General features: G+C 43.7%; 1 protein-coding gene across 10 annotated transcripts in view; it reads right to left on the bottom strand.

Annotated features, from left to right (window-relative positions):
• LDB2 (LIM domain binding 2) overlaps positions 1-21620 on the bottom strand; it is a 349965-nt gene that overhangs the window by 216282 nt on the left and 112063 nt on the right. For all 10 annotated transcript variants that reach the window (XM_010991021.3, XM_031436928.2, XM_031436949.2 and 7 more), the window contains exon 2: positions 8025-8127. In XM_010991021.3, coding sequence (XP_010989323.1) covers positions 8025-8127 — 103 coding nt within the window. The remainder of the gene's footprint in view (positions 1-8024; positions 8128-21620) is intronic.

The following is a 21620-nucleotide window of genomic DNA, read 5'->3' as shown; positions in this document are numbered from 1 at the left end:
CTGGAGGGCCTGCAATATGGACTTTGGATTTAAATTCAGGCAGGTTTTAGCCTCCATCCCAACTCCCACTCTCTGGTGATGTGTTTTATTCCTTAGTGGGGGAGTCATGAGTACAGTTGTCGAACATAAGCAGAGGCAAGGCTCCTGCGCAAAACGGGACCAGGTGAATCTCTTATAATTTTTTCCATATAATGTATCATGTTCACACTCCATCGTAACTGCTCTGGAATTGCCAAGATTTCATAACTGAGCATAACTGGGGTCCTTCAAGTAGAACTGCCAGCTTTAAGAAAGAAAAACCAGCACGTCCTGTTAACTTTGAATTTTAGATAAATGACAAATAATTTTGTAGTATAAGTATGTCCCCAGTATTGCATTTGTATACTTACATTTTATCTAAGAACCCTACCTTCAAGATGATGAGTAAATTGGATGCAAAGAGGACCAGGTAAGCTGTTTCTCAATAATTTTTTTGTTGAGCAGAACATTTACCTTCTCCAGCCCCCAGACAATAAATGCCAGTAGCACCACCCATCATTATGATAATGAGAAGCTGGCCACATTTATCCTGTTACCCACCATGAGGTGGTGCCATCTTGGTTTGAGAACCATAGGGAGGCTAATACGAGTAGGAATATACTCCACAAAGCCAAGAGTCAGGAAATGCACATGCCGGGACCCCATGGATATCATAGTCACAGAGTCTCAAAAATGAAGCATAATGTCCATTTCCTGACCAGCACCTCATTCAGACCTCCTAGCCAAGCTCTTGGGAGCAGTCATATGTCTGACTTGCTCAAGCCTGTATCTTTGCAATGAATTTTACCCCCGTGAGAAAAGAGCCAAGAATCCTCCCAGATTTCTTAACAGCTTGACTTTTAAATGCAAAATAAAAAGTCACCAAATCTTAAAGCTCAATTATAAATATGATGATAATTATACCTTCAACCTGTATAGCACTTTAAATTTATTCAAAGCACTCTTCTGTCCATTTTCTCTTGGGATCATCGGTGTGGTATTTATCAGCAGATGAGAGAATGGGATGTCTGCTCAATCTCTTGTTATGACCAATTTACAATTCTTGATATCATCAATTTGAAACCACAAATGGGAAGAGGTTCAGTCTCCTCTTTCCCTTCAGAAGTCTGTTAGTTCATCTATCAGTCAGAGGCTTTCTCTCCAGTCTCTCTTATAACTAGTCCCAGATTTTGCATGACTATTACAAGACTATTTTCTTTTTGAGCTACTGAGTTGATTATGTAAATTGAAGGTAAGAGTTTTTAATACACTGAAGTCAAAAGTAAATGAAGAAATTTGTGATGAACTGCCACTTCTCAAGATCTGTCTACCCCACAACAACAATGTCTGGCAAAAAGCAAGAATTCAGGGCATTCTGAATGAATGAATCAATGAATGAGTGAAGGGACAAATGAATTTCAGATGAACATCTGCTTTAGTCCGAACTTAATTTACTCCAAATCTTACCAGCCTAATGAAAACTTCTGTTGAAAAAGACCACTCACTAAAATTACAATTTCAAGGACTAGAGCTTTCCAGAAACCATTTAGTGCAGCTCTAAGCAAAGGAAAGCATTTTCCAGAGTCATCTGAGACAAAGACACCTCAGTCATCATGTAACAAAAACGCCACAATCATCCAGTGACTCACCATCAAGGGCTACTCTGAAGGGCTACTCGTTTCTCTTAGATTAATTTTTGAATGCAGTCACAGTTCATTTCCCTTTATCTGGTCCTCAGTAAACAAGTCATAGAGCCTGAAGGAGCCTAGCACAGGGGCTGGCACTCAGTAAGTGTCCAACAGCTCCTAGTTCTCTGGGCAAAATAGAAGATGGAAACTTTGCCCTCTGTTGGACAGGTGTCATAGTTGTAGTAGTTTGGGACTTGTTTATTTAAGTCACCATCTTCCTTTAATATTAGCTTTTCTCCCAGTAGGTCATTAAATTCTTAAGGTTCTCATATAGAAAGAAGACAAGTCTGATCTGGCTTTGCCCAGAGCCAGAGATTTTCCGGCTCTGTACTAAATGACAGAATGAATAAAGGGAACTATCCTCTCGTTTAATTCCAAGTGACTGGCATATCAAAGGCTTAATTCATTCTCTTACTCATTTATTCATCCATTCATTTATTCCTGTAATAAGTATTTATTGTATATTTTTCAAGGGCAGCACTAAGCTAAGGTTTCATATTACTTCATCTTATTTAATCTTCACAAGTATCTTATGATGTTGGCATTATTGTCACCTGATATGACGTATGAAGATCATGAAGAAACTGAAGTCAAGATCATTCAGGCAGTGGGCCCAGCATCCCGTCACCTGCCCAACATCACCCAACTATGGTGCGGCCAAGACTCAAAATAATCCAGAGTCCGTGCTTTTGATCTCTATCTCCATAAATTAAAAAAGAAAGAAAAGAATGAAGAATTTTCAGAGGAACAAAGTTACTTTTCAGAGGAAGAGCGCCTGGACTGCTTGGCACGTGTCTCTTGAGGAAGCTAAGGATCTTTAGGCACTGGCCGCACGAACCTGTACTTTTCCAGAACTCAGGTGGACTCTTTAGAGGTGTTATTTATAGAAAAGATCCAGGCACAGATTCTGGTCTTGTAAATCCCTCCTCCCTGTGTGCTGCATGCACGCTCTTCATGTGTAACTTCTTAAAATACCCACATTCATGCCCCTGTAGTTATTAAACGTGGTGCCAGAACACCTAGGTGCATATTCAAGGGATGATTTTTCCCAGAAATATATTTTTTAATCATGGAATATGATATTAGAGAGAAAGAGAAAGTGGGGGGAAATGCTTGCAGAATTCTTATACAGCAAGTGCAATAAAAACCCAGCTGGACAAGGTGGACCAATAAAAAACAGGGGGAAAAATGTAACCAGAGATAGCCAAGCTACTTGGGCTTTGTAGAATTTCCTGCCTTAGGAGGACACATCCAAATTCACAGATACCAGAAGACAAAGTGGAAGAACTTCATCAACACTGCAGTACTGTCAGAGCTTTCAGGGAAAAGGGAGGTAGGGAAGAAAATGTAAAAGAGAAGCAGCGTGTGCCGAAATGACTCCACAGAGGGGCCGACGTGCAGGTGTCTCATGGGACCTGATGACTGAGGAAAACAGAAGAGAAAGGCATGGAGAACGATGACATGTCCCCAAAATAACTCTCTGCTTTTGGAGAGTGAAATGAACCCCCGGCAGCTACAGAGTCAACAGGAATTGTCTTTGGCTCGGGTGACTAGGAAGGTGTGCAGTCCTGCCAGAAATCCTCCCTCCAGAACAAATGTGGAAGTCAAGATGAAATAACAGTGCAGGACAGAAAATTGCTGGGACCCATCAACCCTCAAGCTACAATGTCCTGGATCTCAGTCTAGATGTTGAAGTGTGCTCACTGGAATTCAGTGCAGTAAGAACAGCTCTTTATGGAGCATCTTCCAGGCACTGGAAACTCGGCTGAGAAATTTACATGTGTCATCTCATCAACCTTCACTTTGGCGATGCATCCCCTGATGCTTAGAAAGTGACCTCTGCCAAGTCACAAAGGTAGTGGGAGACAAAGCTGGGCTTGAACCCAGGTGTCAGACCCGGAACCCCTGCCTGAACCACACACCTTTCCCTAAAACGCAAGCCAACAGGAAGCGCTCCAAAACAAGATGGCGTGTTAGTATTTGTAGCATCCCTGCTCCCCTAACCTCCAAAGCAGGGCCAACCTAGACATAGTTTAGTGTTTGGAGTCTTTAGCTCTCAAAGCGCAGAGCCGGCAAGTACTCAGTCACACTCCTCTTCCTCCCACACATCACTTACCGGCGATGACCAGTGGGCTTCTCAGCCAAAACCCCAGGAGGAGGTAATGTCTTCAATGCCGCATTTCAGCAGGAGCTGCCCTTCAGAGGGGTCTGTAGGCTCCCTGCTGCCCAGCAAGCCTGTGCAGAAAGCTGTGCACACCTCATAAGCACCTGCCAATATCAAGGGTGTCCAACGCACACAAGCTACGGAGATGCCAAGGTGTGCATCGGTGTCCACAATACTGGTCAGTGCTGCCTGCCGTAGTCTGTAAGTCCTCTGAGGTGCCTTGATTATATTATCTCATTAAATTTTCACTGCAAGCCGGCGATGGTCGTATTGTGCCCACTTAACAGATAAGGAAATGGAGGCTCTGTTTACCAACCCAATCACAGAGCAAGACCCAAGAGTGTTCACCTTGAACACTTGTGCCCTTTCTACCACACCACGCAGCCTCCCAGCCTCTCCAATGACATGGGACTCAGGAGAATTTTCTCTATGCATCTCTTCCAGCAGAGAAATGTTTCCTGAACGAATTGGGGACCAGATACTTCCTAGAGATGAAGACACATGACCAGTGTGGCCCTGGACACGGCCTAGGTCTCCTAGGGGGTTACCGGGATCTTTACCCCAGGGTGTCTGTGCTGGTCCATGCTCAAAAAGGGGGTAGAGGAAAATCAGTTCTTGCTCAAAGTTAGCAGTGAGCAAGCGACCTATGACAGTTGCTTCTGTCCAAGATGAAAATCATATACCTCGCTGAACTTGTAAAATAAGTGCACAGAGGGCTCTGAGAACCCCATTCCTCTGCTTGCCTGGTCTTCTCTGTCAAATAAGACGCCGTAATTATTTGTGACTTTTGTTCCTGGAAATGTGTGAACTGACAACTCCGCTGCTTTCCCCTTGGCTATGGGAGGTGTCGGGATAGGATGGGAGGGAGGGAGGTGGACGCCCTGACTCTGACTTTGGGGTTGGCTGACTTGAGGCCTAATGACTTCCCAGCTGGGGCTCTGGGGGCCAAGGGTCTATTTTTCAGAAAAGACACTTTTCAGCTCTAAAGGTCTTTAGCCACGGACCTGCTGAGGAAGAGGGAGTCTCATGCCCCTGCCCCTCTTCCTCACTTGAGGTTGCAGCTCACCCCCAGAGAAACCGCCTCCCTGGAGCTGCCTGGCTCTCCAGCTGCTGGGGAAACACCTTCCTGATGCTCCGTAAGGCAAGGGCAGGCATGTGGCCTCACAGACGCACAGTCCAGCTGCTAACAAGGTCCAGTGACCTTGTCCGTTGGGCCCCTCTGCACATCAACCCCACCCCTGTCTTCTAGAGAGACATCAGTGTCTCCATCGGGCCGTCCGGATCATACCTCACCTGGGGATGGGGTCCCACTCCCATCAGGAGAGTAGGGACTGGGTGGGTGGGGCAACAGGACCAATACAGAGCTGCTTTCCGAAAGGAAGAATGTCTCCCCAAACATAACTATTTCCTGAATTATTATACTGCTGGGTGCCCCCCTCCAACTTAAAATAAATACAACCGTATCCTAGAGCTTATTGGAAAACACCAGCAAATCATGGTGGATTAAGTTCTTCCTGTTTAAAAAAGTCCAAAGATCTCAGTAAAGGGATTGTTTTGCCCACATTCTGTTTCGGGCTATAAATTTTTCACCAAATGTCCATTCATCCATTCAATCATTCATTCAATCAATATTTACTGAGCACCTATCATGTGCAAATTTCTGTCTTAATCTGAGAATTTCAGCAATAAATAAAACAAAGCCCCTGTGCACACGAAGGAGCTATTCTAATAGAGGATGACAGACAGCAAATAAACAAGGAAACACATATTTAGGGATTGATAGTAGCTTAGAGATAAGATACCTGAGAGCCAGAGGGACCCTCTGAAAACTTGGGGGAAGGAAGAAGGAAAAGTTTTTTCTGGTAAGGGCTAAATAAACCTGGAATGTTTCATTGTACCTAGAATGAAAGGAATTGGGGGAAATGTTTTACATATATAAATGTAATAGCCAAGTCCTGCTTTCTTCCTTGGAAATACAAAGCTCTCAGCCACCTGTGAGGTCTCAAGGAAGAGCTGCAGCCCCCAGCCCAGGGCCAGTTGGGTGTTTTCTCTGCCCGGCACAGTGTGCCCAGACCGCGAATGGGTTAAGGTGGCCACGCCGAAGCTCGCAGCGTTGCATAAACAGCGCGTCAGGCGTTCTAAGCATCCTTCATCTTCCCTATCTCCCGGCCCTAGGCTGTCAATCAGCTGTCACTTGCCTGCACATCAGCAGTGTGTGCACATCACCAGGCTGTCAGCAAGGCAGCTGATGAGTCTCGGCTCCAGGCTGTCAATCATCTTTGTTTCTCTTCTACGCTTGGGAAATATTTTGGCTCAGAGAAACAAAGAAACCTGGGCAACAATGGCTCGTAGTCAGGCATTTACTCCTGTACGTGAATGTAAGATCTTAAACAAGCACTGATCACGCCTCACCTCCAAATGATGTCGGGGTCTGGGGTGGACAGAGGGGAGATGGAGAATCTGTTTTCATAGTACAGGCTTTCAAACTGTACTTCTGGTTCCCTGAGCAGACCCTGCTGGATTCACAACCCCTCTTTCCTCACCCCCCCACCAAAAAAAAAGCACGGGAACATAAAACAACGATAACGTGAAGTTATCTGAGCTTATGCCTCAGAAAAAAAATCAGAAGGCTGGGAGGATGGGAGGATGGATGACTGCTCGGTTCGAAATTATTCACCATTGATCAGGCTGGCTTTTGGGGACAGAGTAATTGTTGGATTGCCGAGTTCATTTATCTCACAGGGAATTCTGAAACGGTAGCTTCTGCGCCCGACTCTCCCACTCTCTAGGGTGTGAGGCTGCCTGGGGGCGCCCACAGACAGAAAAGCGAGCGGACTCATCAGGATCTGGATGAGGGGGGCTGGCCGATGCTTGCAACAGGCGTCATTTCACTGAATGTAAAGATCTCCTAGAACAGCCCCTGGCCTGGCATGCTGGCTGCCCCTCTCAACCCAAATATTTATTGAAAATGCCCCAGCCTCCAAAAGCCCACAATATACAAATCTAAAGAGAGACTCCTTGCAATGAGTTTCAATCCGGCAGCAAATCCAAGTGGTCCTGCTCTCCCCAGTTTGCCACTTTTGCAAAATTACCATGTATGTATTAGCATAATTAATCAACTCATCATGCAATAGATCCAAATATACTAAGTAGTCTAAAGTCCTGTAAAATTAAGGGGAAAAAAAAGCCCAAACACTTGTTATACTCTAGGGGCTTTGAAATACATTCAGCAACAATCTGACCTTTTAATTGTGTTTATCAAGGCCCGATTACCTATCATTTACCCAATGCTCTGGACCAACCTGTTCATACATACTGTGGCTGGTTCCATCATCAGCTCCGTGCTTGTGACATTTGGGCTGTTTTACAATAGATAGATCCTTTCCTACGCACAAGGCTGATTTCTGAAAACGCATCTCTCTCTGATCTAACTGGACATTAATTGCTTTTGTGCTGATGTATCTATGCCTCTTGGTCTTACAGCACAACTAGCAAATCTGATCTCTGACAAGTTGGCTGAACCTAATCAGGACAGATCAGCTGTTACCCAAGGTGCCACAGGCTGTAATTTGACGATCTTTACAGAGTTATCACTCGCCAGAAAGACAAGGAACTGTAAATTCTGTCAACACTAATCCAAAACTGTGTGTTCCAAGCAGCTGTGGGCTCCCCCACCCCCAAGAAAAGATAGCACTTGTCAAATAAATACCTGAGATAATTGATAAGAGGGAATTAGAAGGATGCAGCTGATACAGTGACTGGGAGGATTATTTTTTTTTAAGGGAACTTCAGAAGCAGAACATTGGGTGAGAAGTGTGAGTTGTCAAGGATAAAGAAGGATCTCAGGGAAGAAATGGATAGCAAGTCTGTACAACTCAGCTCCCGCTTATCGCTGGGTGACTTGGTTCATATTTGCCTCGCTCACTAACCAGGCAAGTGCCCAAACATTCTCAGCCTCTAAGGAAATCTCCCACAGCCGAGTCAGGCTGCCACCCGGTGACAGTGGCTTGATTGGAGGCAAGAGCACAGGGATTATTGTCAGCCTGTCAGCACTGAGCTATTCTCTGAAGACTCTGTGGTTTTCTTACAGGAGCAAAAAAAAAAAAAAAGAGAGAGAGAGAGAGACTATTAGAGAAAATAAACTTCTGTCTTACTGTATCGCTTTGGTCCATCTTCCAAACAAAACGAAAGGGTTAATGTGGCGTCATCTTCAAAAAACTCAGTGGCAAATGCGTCCCACCAGAGGTTGTCGCTGTCCTGCAAAGAGACAGATCATTCATTTAACAGGCAAGCACAGAAAATATCCCAAAGTGGAAAAGAAAAAGAAAAAAGGCAGAAAAACCCAAGTCACTGCTGGCTGGGTACTTAGCATATGTGCGTGGGTGTTCTAGAAAGGGTGTAGGCAGGCATGTGGCCACTCTTCAAATTAATTGCCTCAAATGGGGACCGAATTCCAATTCAATAAATGAGTTAATGCAAAGCGAATGAAAATTAATTCTCGAGGACATATTTGGGGAGATTTAATAAACATATTCTGGAACACAATGTGACTTTTTTTAAGAAAAGGGTTTACATTTAATGTAAAATGCATTCAGCTTTTTTTCTCTCTCTTTCTCTTTGCTCTTTGAAGAGTCCGATTGTACAAACAGAAACCACAATATTACCACCAGGTTAAGGAGAGTACATTTTTTTAAGATAATTTATTCAAAAAAATAAGTTATGTGGCTTGTAATTACTCTATGCAAATATCCCCTTGAAAGATACAAGTATCGCTGTGTGGATACACGTAGATGGATGAGTTTGTGTACACCCAACCATCACACGCACGTTGCTTGTTCTTGAGAACTGGTTTTAGATTACAGGCAATCACCAGCTTGTTATTAAAACAGATATTAAAAAATAGAGCAGTTCGGTGGAATGCAAACCATCCCAGGAACTCTGTTTGTTTGTTTCAGGTTGAATGTTTCCCCTGCTCATCCAGAAAACACTTTGAAACTGGCCCAGTTGAGGGCAGTTCAAATCATCGCTAACCTTGAAGGGAAGGGAAGGGTCTCTGCTAACAATGCACGAGGAAGGTTATGCAAAGGGTTATATTTAAAAGGGGAATCATCCCAGGCCTCATTCTCTGTGTTATGCTCAATTTATCCCCAAAATCTTAAGCATAATCTTTCTCCAGGTTTCAGGACGAGGTGGTTCACAGATGCCTGTTGGATGGAAGTGGGGAGGCAGACAGAAGAGGCCCGCTGCTCCCTACTCAACTGCCCCCACCCTGGGGCCCTGGCCAAGATCTCACCAGCCTCTCTTCTTCCCATTAAATTGTTCTGCTTATGACAACATTAAATTGTCCTCACTGGCAGGCCTCAGGAGCAAGCGTTCAGTTCTGGCAGGAATAATTTGGGGGCCACTGAACATGGACACTGTTCCTCTTTTCAGATAAGAAGCTCAGACGAATGAATATTTTTGTCTCTTTTCCGCTGGCCTCTTCCCAAACACCACAACAAAAGCCAGCTCGTTTCTTAGTAAAACACAGTAAATACAAAATCATGCAGGGGTATTTCGTGGCTCTGTATACAAACTACTCCTGCCCTCACCTCCTTTCACAAACAAATATTTATCGAGCACCTGTTATGTGCAGGACCTGGGAATACAAGGAAGGGTGCAAGATTGGTCCGCAACGTCCCAGGGCTCAAAACCACTGGCAAGAGACAGTCAAGTGTCACCTAACAGGCAGCCTTGCTCCACACCTGAGACCGTGGCACACGGCCTGGCTGCTGTGGAAACTGTCAGAGCTTCTAGAAAAATCTGTGGGTTTAGGAGTGGAGACGTAGCTGGAGCAAGAAACCCTGTTTGGGAGCTTGGATACATGGGTTTATTGTATTTCAAATCACTATTCAGATGGAAAAAGAATAATAGTTAACATTCACCGAGCGCTTACCACATGCCACGCACTGTTCCAAGTACTTTCTGGACACTCTCTCACTCCTCACTACCACCCTGATTCTTGGCTTTCTTCCCTCTTCAGTGCAGTATAAGTTTCTTGTAAGTAGGGGCTCTATTTTGCCTGCTGCTCCCTCTCCCAGTCCCTAGAATGGCACTGGGCCCATGGTACAATCCAACCAAAGCCATTTGGTGAGTGGATCACACTGCTCACATCAGTATCCCAGCTTTACAACTGCAGAATCAGATCAGATGGCGAAAGTAACTTGCCCCAGTACACGCAGCCATTAAATAGGGTGGCTGGGGTTTCAACCTGGATCATCAGACATCTAAGACCTGCCCCAGCCTCTGTTCAACTCACCTCTCTGGCGTCTTTGGGAAGGCAAGGACTGGGATTCAGAGAGAAGGAAGGGAGAGGGAAAAGGGCATATTGAGTCTCAGGTTGGGTTTGCCTGCCAATTACTTGCTCTATGCACTGCCTGGTTGCCAGGACTCATGCCCAGAAGGACACCGGTACCGTGTAGTATGGCAGGTCATCTTACATTGCTGGTGGAACTTGTCCTGTGGGCAGTCCTCAGAGCCCACTCATCCTGACCCTAACACTAGCTCTTTCCAGCTCTGTGCACTTGGACAAATTATTTTACCTCCCTGAGCCTGTTTTCTGTCTTGGAAATGAAGGATAAAGATAATGATAATAACAACAGTAACAAATATCTTGTGCAGTAGATGCAACAATAGTAATATTAATAACTATCCTGCAAGGTAGCTGTGACAATTCAGTAAGTTAGTGGGCAGAGCGGTGCCCAGCAGAGTGCCTGGAACACAGTGGAGACCAAGCCAATGCCCTTTTCCTGCCTTTACCCACCATCTTTAGTATCATTTCTAAGGGATGAAACATTCCATGTTCTAAGGAATGCTACATCAAAAATGTTCATAAATCACGCATGTTTCCAAATCACTTCAGCTGTTTGTAACCTGTGTACTTGGCAGTGACACACCTGTCTATCACACCGGTACAACTCTGGATGGAAATGTATCAACTCTCTTTTGCCTTGCTAATCATTCAGAGGCCCAGTGACTAGATCAGTTCCTCTACCTCCATTTTCCTGTAATTAACTCGTGGTTTTTAGCACTTCTGCTAGAAAATGGACCAGTGGAAGATAAAAGTCCCGCAAGAACCCACGCTGATCTGGTCACTAGGAGAAGAGAAAGGATTCAGGCTACCAAAGAGGTGAAAGAATTGTCCATGAGTAGCCAGATGGTTCCATGGGGCCAGACAAATGAGTGTTGGCAGAAGTCAGGGGAGGAGTAATGATCCAAGAAGAGGAATATCATTTGATTCAAACTAACTGTAATGGAACATGAGATGAGTCAGCATCTCAGGAAATGTCAGGACAGGTGTGATAGGAGAAGGTCACATTAGGTAACTATACACATACACATAAAATCAATTGGCTTTGGCCACAAATCTTAGGACATTCCAAAAATAAAAATCGACTATGTGCTTTCACTGTGTCAGATGCATCATAGGTACATAAAATAGTTATCTCTGTGTTTTGTCTGATAGAATGAATGAATGAAAGAATGAATGAATGAGAGAAATTCCTTTTTGTTCCATCAAAAACCCAACTCAAGAAAATCACTGCACAAAGTTTTTGTGAGACCTAGATGGTTGACCCCACTTTGTCTGTTGGCCAATATTTTTAAACCGACATAAAAATTGGGGGGATATATTTTCAAGCTATCATTGTCAACTGACCCCTAAACACATATATAAAGCCTTTGAATTAGTCTTTAATGATGAGAGAAAAATGATGATGGCAAAAGGGAATTAAAAAGGAGTTCGAGATTTCCAGATACTAATATATATAAAATAAACAACAAGTTTCTACTGTACAGCACAGGGAACTATATTCAGTATCTTGTAGTAACCTATAATGAAAAAGATTCTGAAAATGAATGTATGTATGTGTATGGATGACTGAGACACTATTTTGTACACCAGAATTTACACAATATTGTAAACTGACACTTCAACAACCACCAAAAAAAAGTAGTGTTTTAAGAAAAAAAAATGACTAAATGCCAAGTACAGGCCAGTCTCAATTGGCTTTTTTCTGAAGGAAGCAGATCATGGAAAAAAACACATGTTTGGGGGCCTGGGTTAATAGCAGTACCTATAACTCAGTTTTTTTAAGTTTTTCCCATGAATTGAACCATCTGATATTCACAACTGCCCTCATTGCTGCCGAAGGGCAAAGCAGGCTGCCTCAGAGAGAATTTATACCCTTCATCTCTGTGTTACACCAACTTCAACACCTGAGTTCTGCCTCTTGTATGCTGGACGACCTTGGTCAAGCCCTCTAACTTTACATCGATTTGCTCATTGGCAAAGTGAAAACAATCATTTCAGTAGATGGTGAGGACCAAGGATTAACTGCGCAGCGCATAATAGCTGCTCAATAAAGGGCAGCTGTTAATTATTTATTATGGTCTCCTTTGCCCCAAGATTATAAATGGAGACTCCGAATTTCAATAAAACTAAACGCCTCAGTAAAGCTCAGACAGCTAGAAAATGGCGAAGCTAAAATTCACATAGAAGTCTGCCTAGTTCCAGTCCATTTTCAAAAATAGATTTAATTTTTTTAGAGCAGTTTTAGGTTCATGACAAAATTGAAAGGCAAGTACAGAAGGTTCCCACACACCCCCGGCCACACACGTGCGTTGCCTCCCCCGTGATCGGTATCCCTCACCTCAGCAGGAGGTTTGTTACAGTTGATGAACTAACTGACCAGCCCATGTTTTTCCAAATAATCCTGCTTGAAAAATGATTTTTCACCTCGGGGTGAAAACGATTCACAAAAGCAGCGGATCTCCTCCTCCAGTTCCTCCAGATTTTGCCCCCTTTCCCCACTTACATGTGGTTTTTCTGAAAATAAAGCTCCTCTTTGAACACCTCTTCTTTCCACTTTGCAGTCTGATCTAGTTCTTGGGATCAGTTAGGCAATTTTAGGGGAGAAATTTGTGAAATAACGAGGCCAGGCGTCCAGGCAGTGGCGGCAGCGCAGCTAAAAATACCTGGGCCGAACCAGATACGGAACCCACGGCAGAAGGTCTAACGAGGGGACTGGGAGGAGCTCGGTTCTCAGCCACGCAGCCAAGCTAACAACCTCACGCATTGTGGACAACGATGAAACTCAGTGCCTCCATCATTCATCTTCTAGATGTCGGTCACCTAGAATGGTCTGAGCGTTGCAGACAAAGGCACGTGCGCTCTGCATGGTAACATGTGAGGAAGAGAAAGAGCCCAAGGAAATAGAACAGAAAATGACTGGTCACAGTTGTGCAGTCCTGTCTACAGGCTAGCTCTTCTGCTTTCTGATTGCAAGCTTGGTGTTTCCCTCACTGGAAAAATGGAAGAACCAGGAGATTCCCTGGGGAGTGGGCTGCACGTTCAAGGCCGGCAAACTGACCATTAGGAGGCAGCATGGGCAAAGTTTCCAAGGCTGTTTTGCAGCAAAGATTCCAAAGAGAAGCTAAGTCTGATTTCCCCTAAGGTGTGAGGGGTGAGTAGGATGCTGCTGACCACTCTCCATGCAGACAACACCCTCAGGTCGAAGCAACAAGGATATGAACCAGGAAGGGCCTTGAGACCGACCTGTAGGTCAAGATCGACCTTTCAGGACTCCGAGGTAAAGGTTACAATAAATGCCCTTAACAAAAAACCAAGAGCCTGAGGCCTCATTCCCAGGTGTGTGGGGTGGCTGTGCACACCGGCTACTGCCAGACAGAACAGACACAGCATTCGGTGTATACATGGTGAAAGACATTCCATCCAGGGAAAAGCCATCCTTATCACACTGAGGACCAGCATAGTCAGGAGTTTGTCTGTGTGGAGCCAAAGGATCCAACAATGTACCATGGGTCCCTGGTCAACCATTTCCTGCCTCCTGGTCTTTGCATACGTTGTTCTGCTGGCCTGGCACTCCCAGCAAATACCAAGTCCCATTGTTTGGATTTCTTCTTTCCCTGTCACCTGTGCTAGGAAAGCTTGACAACTCTACCCTGGTTAGAGTGTGGGTCAAATTACAATTGAAACACTGCATTTATCTAAACCTCTGACTGCTGTAGTAGACTGTGAGAGGCTCAAGGATGGGACTGGGTGGCAGGCATCTCTCTGTCCTCAACAGATCTCCCACCTAGCAGCTACCCAACAAGGAGTAGACCAGATGGAGAGGTTGTACTCATACAGTAAGAGTCTTCCTCAAAGGTTACTGGAATCGCAAGTCTAAACCCAGTGGTCAAGGGGTCAGGACAGTGAACAAGCAAGTCTTCTCTCTGTCACATCACTGGTGCCTCACTTTCCATCAGTGGCTGCACAAGCCACCCATGTGGCACGTTCATATTGATGCAGAAACTACTTCCCACCTACCTTGCCATCAGTTGAACCACCGTGGGGTACTTTCTTGTTCTTTACAGTGAAATGTTGGTTAAGTGACTATACTTCACTGACTGTAACTGAAATTAGGGAGGTTTTCCTTTATTAATTTTTAAAAATAGAGAATAAAAGATAATATGATGTAGACCCGTGGGCCCATTATCCAGAATCGACAATTATTAAAATATCTCATTTTTCCTTTTTAAAAGGAATTAAAAATTATAAATAAAAATAAGTGTCCTGGGTCTCCCTATCCGGCTCTGTTTTTCTCTCCCTCCCTCCAGGCTCCCAGAAACAACCGTCTCATGGGAATCGCATGGCTCTTCCTAACCCATCTTTTATATTTATTACATACATGACTCTACTCATATGCAGTTCTGGGTTTAAGTTTTTACTATTTTATTAAAGTGATTTACACTATGTTCCCTTCTTTAAATTTGCTTTTTTTTAATTATTATTATTCAACATTGTGTTTTGGAGCCGTTTTATATACTAGGTCTTCTTCTTTCCTTATACCTGCCACCTGGTAGTACGCTGAATGAATGTAATATATTTTATGTAAGCATTTTGCTACTAATGATCGCTAAACAGTTTCTGATTTTTTGTCATTATCACAATGCTGCAGTAAGTATCTTTGCGGTGTCCCTCTGTGCGAACATGTAAGAATTTCTTTGGGGCATCTATCTGAAGGAGGCACGCCTAGGCATCGAGCGTGTGCTTGTCTGTATTTTTGGTTCTTCCATTAGAGGGTCGCTGTGCTTCCAGACTGAAGACTTCTGGTCTGAACATGCACGGGTAGAGGTGAAACAGAAGGCATTTGTAAGTGATATATTTCCAAGTGAGTTCTAATGACAGAGTCTACATAATTACAAAGCAGAGTCCAGCTCTGCCAGAGAAGGATGATCATGGGAAAGTCCAGAAAAGATGAAATGACAGAAGACCACTACTTATAAAGTTTGTCTATCATTCTCTTAAAGGCAGAGTATATCTTAGGGGCTTCATTTACCAAAAGGAGGATTCTTTCTTGAGACTGACAAAAGAAAGAAAGCAGAGGTGATTCCTGGTCCTCCAGAATGGCTCACGGGACAGAATGGTGGGTTACAAAACGGCCCAGTGTGTGGGCGCAGAGGAGGGGAGGCGGGGGCATCCAACTCCGTATCCCCTGCCACCAGTCTCCTTGGGGAGGTCATGCCTGCTTTTTCCTTTCAATCCTTCCTGTTGTTTAGTATCTGAACAGTGCCTATTTAGTGTTTAGTGAATATTAATAAGTCAAAAGTGGATTCTTTTCCCAAAGCTGCAAAGTAACAACAGCAGAGAGCCGCCTCCAGGTAAATAAAGATGAAATTAACTCAGCCTGAACACAGGCGGTGGGGGGAGCGGTGAGGACAATTCCTGTATATTTTAATTAACTAAAAATACCATGAAAGCTTCTCCACTCTAAATAAGCCCCTCTATGCATTTCTGCAACGAAAACCCTTGGTCCTTTTGTCCCATCTCACAGGTGAGCCCAAGTTGCCCTGGCAGCCAAATCAGATATTGGGATGAGAGATGCACTCGGTCAAATAGCAGCAGAAAGTCTTAATTATATTTAAACATCCACAGAAGCATTTTGCTTCCATCCCAGATTCTCTTCTGTCCCCATCTCTGTCCCTCTCCACCAAAAACGGGATCCTGGTGCCAGGGCTGCCCCCCGGCATCTTTAACTTAAGCATTGACAGGTTATGTGGGATTTTTGCCAGAGTAATTATTTTTCAATTCAACAATAATGAGAAATTACCATGGCAACCACTTGTCACGTGGCCCACATACACCCCCTCCAAAGAATGAACCATACATAAAGCATCTATTCCTTGAAAAATGTGGTTTTTTAATGAAAATAAACTCAAACAGGTCAAAGTGGGGTATATGAAGGGACGTGGAAACAGGATGATGAGAAGGGCATTGACTTTCTTCAGCACCTTGAGGTTCTGGAAAATAATGACATCGCGTCCTACAACCCCACCTTCCTGTACACCCGCCCAGGTGGATAGCACTCTGTTCGCCTGTGTCTTTGCATTTCGGTCACTCCCATTTCACATATGTCAGCCAACCTCTCTCAGAAGACACTGAAGACGGAATAGAAGTGTCCCCACGACTGAGGCCGACGCACACTTGGCCATACTTGCTTTCCCTAAATTTCTTTGCCTGTCATATCCACAGGTTAAGACGGAAGCAGTAAAACCCCCAAATCTCATACTTGTCCCTTCATAGAAGCCCCCTCGCACTCAAGGCGATACAGACCCCTTATTTTCCCTAACTACAAAAGTCTTTTCGCTTCCTTCATTTCTCCAAACCTGGGAGTCTCGTATCACACCATGTCTAGTCCAAATTAGCTGCATTTAATAATAATAGTCAACAGTTACCTGGCACTTACTATGTGTTGGCCACCAATCTGAACTCGCTGAATAATATAAACCCCTGGAAACCTCACAATGACCCTAGGGAATAAGTTCTATGATTGTTATTGTTTTTAAATGCCAATGTTGTTCTAGTTCTTTTTATTTCTTTTTTTTAATTTTTTTTAATGTTACTGAAGTATAATCGGTGTACAATGTTGTGTCAATTTCTGGTGTACAGCACAATGCTTCAGTTGTACGTGCACATACATATATTCCTTTTCATTTTAAGTTACTACGAGATATTGAATATAGAAGTTCCATGATTTATGCCATTTTATAGGTGAGAAAACTGAGGCACAGAGAAGTTAAATATGTACTTAAGATTACAAAGCTAACAAGTAGCAGAGAGAATTTAAACACAGGGACTCTGGCTCTTGAGTCTGGGGTCATATCTGTTACTTTGTCCAGAACAACGTTCTTCGAAACACCTACGGTCTTCTTAGTTGTTTCAACATCCAATTAATGCCAAGCGCACTGAATGGTTGGGGCTCCCTCTCCTGAACAGACAGCCCACAGCAAGGCTTTCCACCACGTCTACGGAAGGTATTCTACTTCGAGACACAGAAATAAAAGTCATTAGGTTGGATCATCCGCTGTCACCAGCTGGTAATTGCACGAGCTTGTAAGGACACAGGGAGAGAATTTTACATGCCCCCTTTTTCTTGAATGTTATGCCATTTAAAAAAAAAATCACGTCCTAGGGGTTGTAGTTTTTTTTTTTCTTTTCTCTCATGGCGTTTATCCTCAACTAAGGTGCGTTTCATTTAACAGTAAACGTTAGTTAACTTTCTAACAGGGAAATCTCAAACGGCATGTTACTAGGAGAGTAAATTATGTGTCTTGATAGAACATCTCAGGGTTGCACTCACAGTTCAAGGCTTCCCTTTTAGAAAGTGCCTCCTACATTTCACTCCCTTGTGCTGCTGCCTTGGGACAGACACGTATTAAAAGAGGCAGAAAGCAGGACGTGGCATCTTCCAGTTACAGCTCTGCAGCCATGGATACATCAGGGCCTTTTCCCCCAAACACCTGGGCCATCTGTGTATTTCAGTCTCCATTCTTGCCTTTTGAAATCATCTCTTAATTGTGAGGATTCCAAAGAGAAATGCTACCAACGATCATCTGAAAACAACGACTAAAATGGATACAGGTTGAGGTGCCCAAAACTGAGCATTTCACCACTGGACTTAGCACAACTGTCCTAAAATGACAGTTGTCTAAAAGTTTAAATCTCTATCAGCTTTATGAAGGCGGAATCTCTGCCGGTGCCTGCCCGCTCTCTCAGCCGAAACCAAACACCTGGCAGGTTCGCAACAAGTAAGTCCTCGATTACTTGATTATTTAAATTACTGAATTGAGCAAATAAATACTTGTTTAATTAAAACAAGCATAGGGACAAACCCCTGAAGAAAAACAACCGTTTTGTTTTCATGATGGTTGGACACTTCTGCTCTCTTTCCTGTCCACCTGTCTGCTAGGCTGGGGTGTTAAATACTTCCTGAACGACTGGAGAGAAAGCACGTAAGAGTTTCACAGTGAATCGCTTTCTAGTCCTCACAGCATTCCTATCATGCTGGTGCCTTTATTATCCCAATTTAAATGGGGAAACTGAGGCCCCAGGAGGTCAAGATTAGACCCAAGGTCACAGACCAAATACGAGGCAACAGGGGGATTTGACTCCTGAAGATTCTGGTTTCTGAACGTCTGTTTCTACAACGTGTCACTGCCTGTTCTCGTCTAGATTATTCTGATGTGAAAGAGGAGTAGTAGTTTCTTCATAATTAAATGTTCGCTTTTCTACTCCATCCTGGAGACATGCACTCTGACGTATCAAGAATAATAGAGTAGGGATCCTGCGCAGACCCACTTTGAAAATGACGTGGCAGGACATTACTCTGGCAGCACTGGGCTCGCGGGTGACAGTTCTGGGCGGCGAGCGCCATACCTCATGTTACATCACAGCCTCTGAGTGGGAGAGGTCCTGAGAGGCGGGCTAATGTGATGAGGGTAGCAACTCGTATATCTTGAGAGGAGCTCACCATCAAATCAGGCACAAATTTTCTGTTGCAACATAAACACCTCAGACGAGACAACATTTCTGGAAAAGCTCGCAAGATGCAAAAGCTCGGGTTTGTGACCTGCCTAACTGCATCTGCATCAAATGACAGGAGTAATTCTTAGAGTCACCACTAAAACTCGGGAAGACGGTAGCAGGGCTGAATTTTCCCTTCTTTTTACTTGGGAAAAGGGAAAAGATTTTTGTTCACAAAAGATAAACATAAGAAACCCAGCATATTCTCAAAACTCAGAAGGAAAATAGTAGGTTTCTGTTGACGGTGGTTGAAGGACTCCATGCTCTTCTCATTTTACACAACTGTTCACTGGGGACTTAAGATTCTAAGATGCCAGTGGCACCGAGGCCTCTGTGACAGTTCCCAGCTTCTCTTCGGGAGCTCCTGCTGCCTCACCGACTTCCCCACCTGTGAACCGAAGAGGCCTCGCAGACAGCACACGGCCAAAGCCAGACCCACCCCTATTTTCACCACACCCTGAGCCTATTCTCAGGACTCTTTTCTATTTTTTCAAATAAAGTGTAGTTAATTTACAACGTAGTGTTAGTTTCTAGTGTACAGCATAGTGATTCAGTTACACACATAGATATACTCTTTTTCATATTCTTTTTCACTATGGGTTATTACAAGGTATTGAATATAGTTCCCTGTGCTATATAGTAGGACCTTGTTGTTTATCTGTTTTATATATAGCAGTTTGTATCTGCTAATTTCAAACTCCTAATTTATCCCTCCCCACCCTCTTTCCTCCCACAGGTTTGTTTTTTATGTCTGTGAGTCTCTTTCTGTTTTATAAGTAAGTTCACCTGTATCACTTTTTTAATATTGCACGTAGAAGTGATACCATATGATATTTTGTCTTACTCTGTTTTATTTACTTCACTTAGTATGATAATCTCTAAATCCATCCATGTTGCTGCAAATGGCATTATTTATTCTTTTTTTATGGCTGAGTAATATTCCATTGTACATATAAACCACAACTTCTTTATCCAGTCATCTGTCAGTGGACATTTAGGTTGTTTTCATGTCTTGGCTATTGTAAATGGTGCTGTTATGAATATCGGGGTGCATGTGTCTTTTTAAATTAGTTTTCTCTGGGCAAATGGCCAGGAGATCTCTCCACTCTTTTCCATCTCAATAATGTAATTCCAGGTTCTCAGTCTCTTAGCCCAAACTTTCAGGACATATTCCTGATTTCCCTCTTTTCCTAAGCCCACACCTCCCATCTATCAGCCATGGCCCGGCATCTACTTCCCACCTATAATGGAGCCCACCAATGTTTCTCTCCTGCTGCCACACTCCTTGTCTGGGCCTCCAGTAATTCCACCCTGGACAACACTGGCTGCTTCCTAATCCTTCTCTCTGCCCGCAACCCATTCTCCTGCACTTGTGCTCTGCAGAAAAGCCCACCTGATCTTTTAACAGCGCCCACTGGACTGCATCACTCCCTGTTGAAACCCTCCCATGGATCCCCCTCGGTGCTCATCGCCATGGAGCCCACTGCCCTACATGGCTGGGACTTGGTCCTTCTTCTTGGTTCACCTCAGTTCACCTCGCTCAGTGTAGCTCGCGGGCCTGGGCTCTTGCTACAAACACCTTCTTTCTGCCCAGGGCCACTCTGCTCCACCACAAGTCCTTCACACATGCTGTCCCATCCGTGAGCAGATGCCTTTCCTCTACTTGGCAGGGCTCTCTCTTCCTTGTCATTCAGACCTCAAATTCTGTGTCACTGGTCACCACTCAATCTACAGGAGCCAAGTTTTCTACCAAATCAGTCAATGTTTTTCCTTTGGGATGCACTTAGCACCTGATTTTGTCTATGTGATGTGTTTCCTGTCTTCTGACCTACCAGAAAACAGAAGCTTGCTGGGAGCACAGGAGCCTGCTGCCCGCTTTGCTGTGGAAACTGGTACACAGTAGGTGCTTAATAAGTGACTGCTTAAATAAATGAGTGTACCAAAACTGTATCAAACAAGAGAAAAAGAAGAGAAATCTATTCAGGAGACCAGCTTAATCTCTCTCTTGAACTTCCACAGGGCAGCCTTCCCCAGACCCAGGCTTGTCACAGCCTGATTGGCCACAACTACATAATAAAGTACCAGGAACTTATCAGAATCTTTATTCCCTTTAATTTTTAAAATAAATATATGCCATGAATTAAAAGCATTAAAAATATTCATGCCCTTTGACTCAGTAATTCTATTTCTGGGAATCCATCCAAAGGACATAATCCAAAAATATGTAAATGCTTTATATGCAAAATATCCACCACAGAAGAGTTCATAATAGCAACAAAGAAAAAAAACCCTAGGAACAATATGCTGCCCTACAAGGGAGGAAAAATTCCAGAAACTATGATCTGTCCACTAGAAAAAAAATAGGAATCTTTAAACATGATGTTTACCCGTAGTCTACAATAACCAAAGCAAGCTTAAGTTATAGTGTAAAATGAAGAAAGTGAGGTGGCAAACAGAGCAGCAGCCCAGATGGGGGGGCTGAGAAACAGACAGGAGCATGCACGGGACCTGAGTCTATGAAAGAGGTGGCCTTGCTGGGGAGTGGGGAGAAGGTGGACTACTGGACAAGTAGTGCTGGGACCACTGGCTTTTCACATGGGAAAAATAACATTTGATTCTGCCTCACATAACCAAAGATAAATTCCAGATGGATTAACTAGATACATGAAGAAAAGCAAAATTTTCAAACTATTAGAAGAAAATATAGAATATTTTAGATGACCTCAGAACAGGGGAAACATTTGTAAACAAACACTACAAGGACAAATTGTATGAGAAATAAGTGATCTGTTTGAATCCATCAAGAGGTAAATATTTCTTATGACAAAAGACATTATAAACACGC

The sequence above is a fragment of the Camelus dromedarius genome, chromosome 1 (assembly GCF_036321535.1).
Source record: "Camelus dromedarius isolate mCamDro1 chromosome 1, mCamDro1.pat, whole genome shotgun sequence".
Lineage (NCBI taxonomy): Eukaryota > Metazoa > Chordata > Mammalia > Artiodactyla > Camelidae > Camelus > Camelus dromedarius.
The sequence above is the reverse complement of the archived record's forward strand: the minus strand, read 5'-3'. Positions and strand labels throughout refer to the sequence as shown.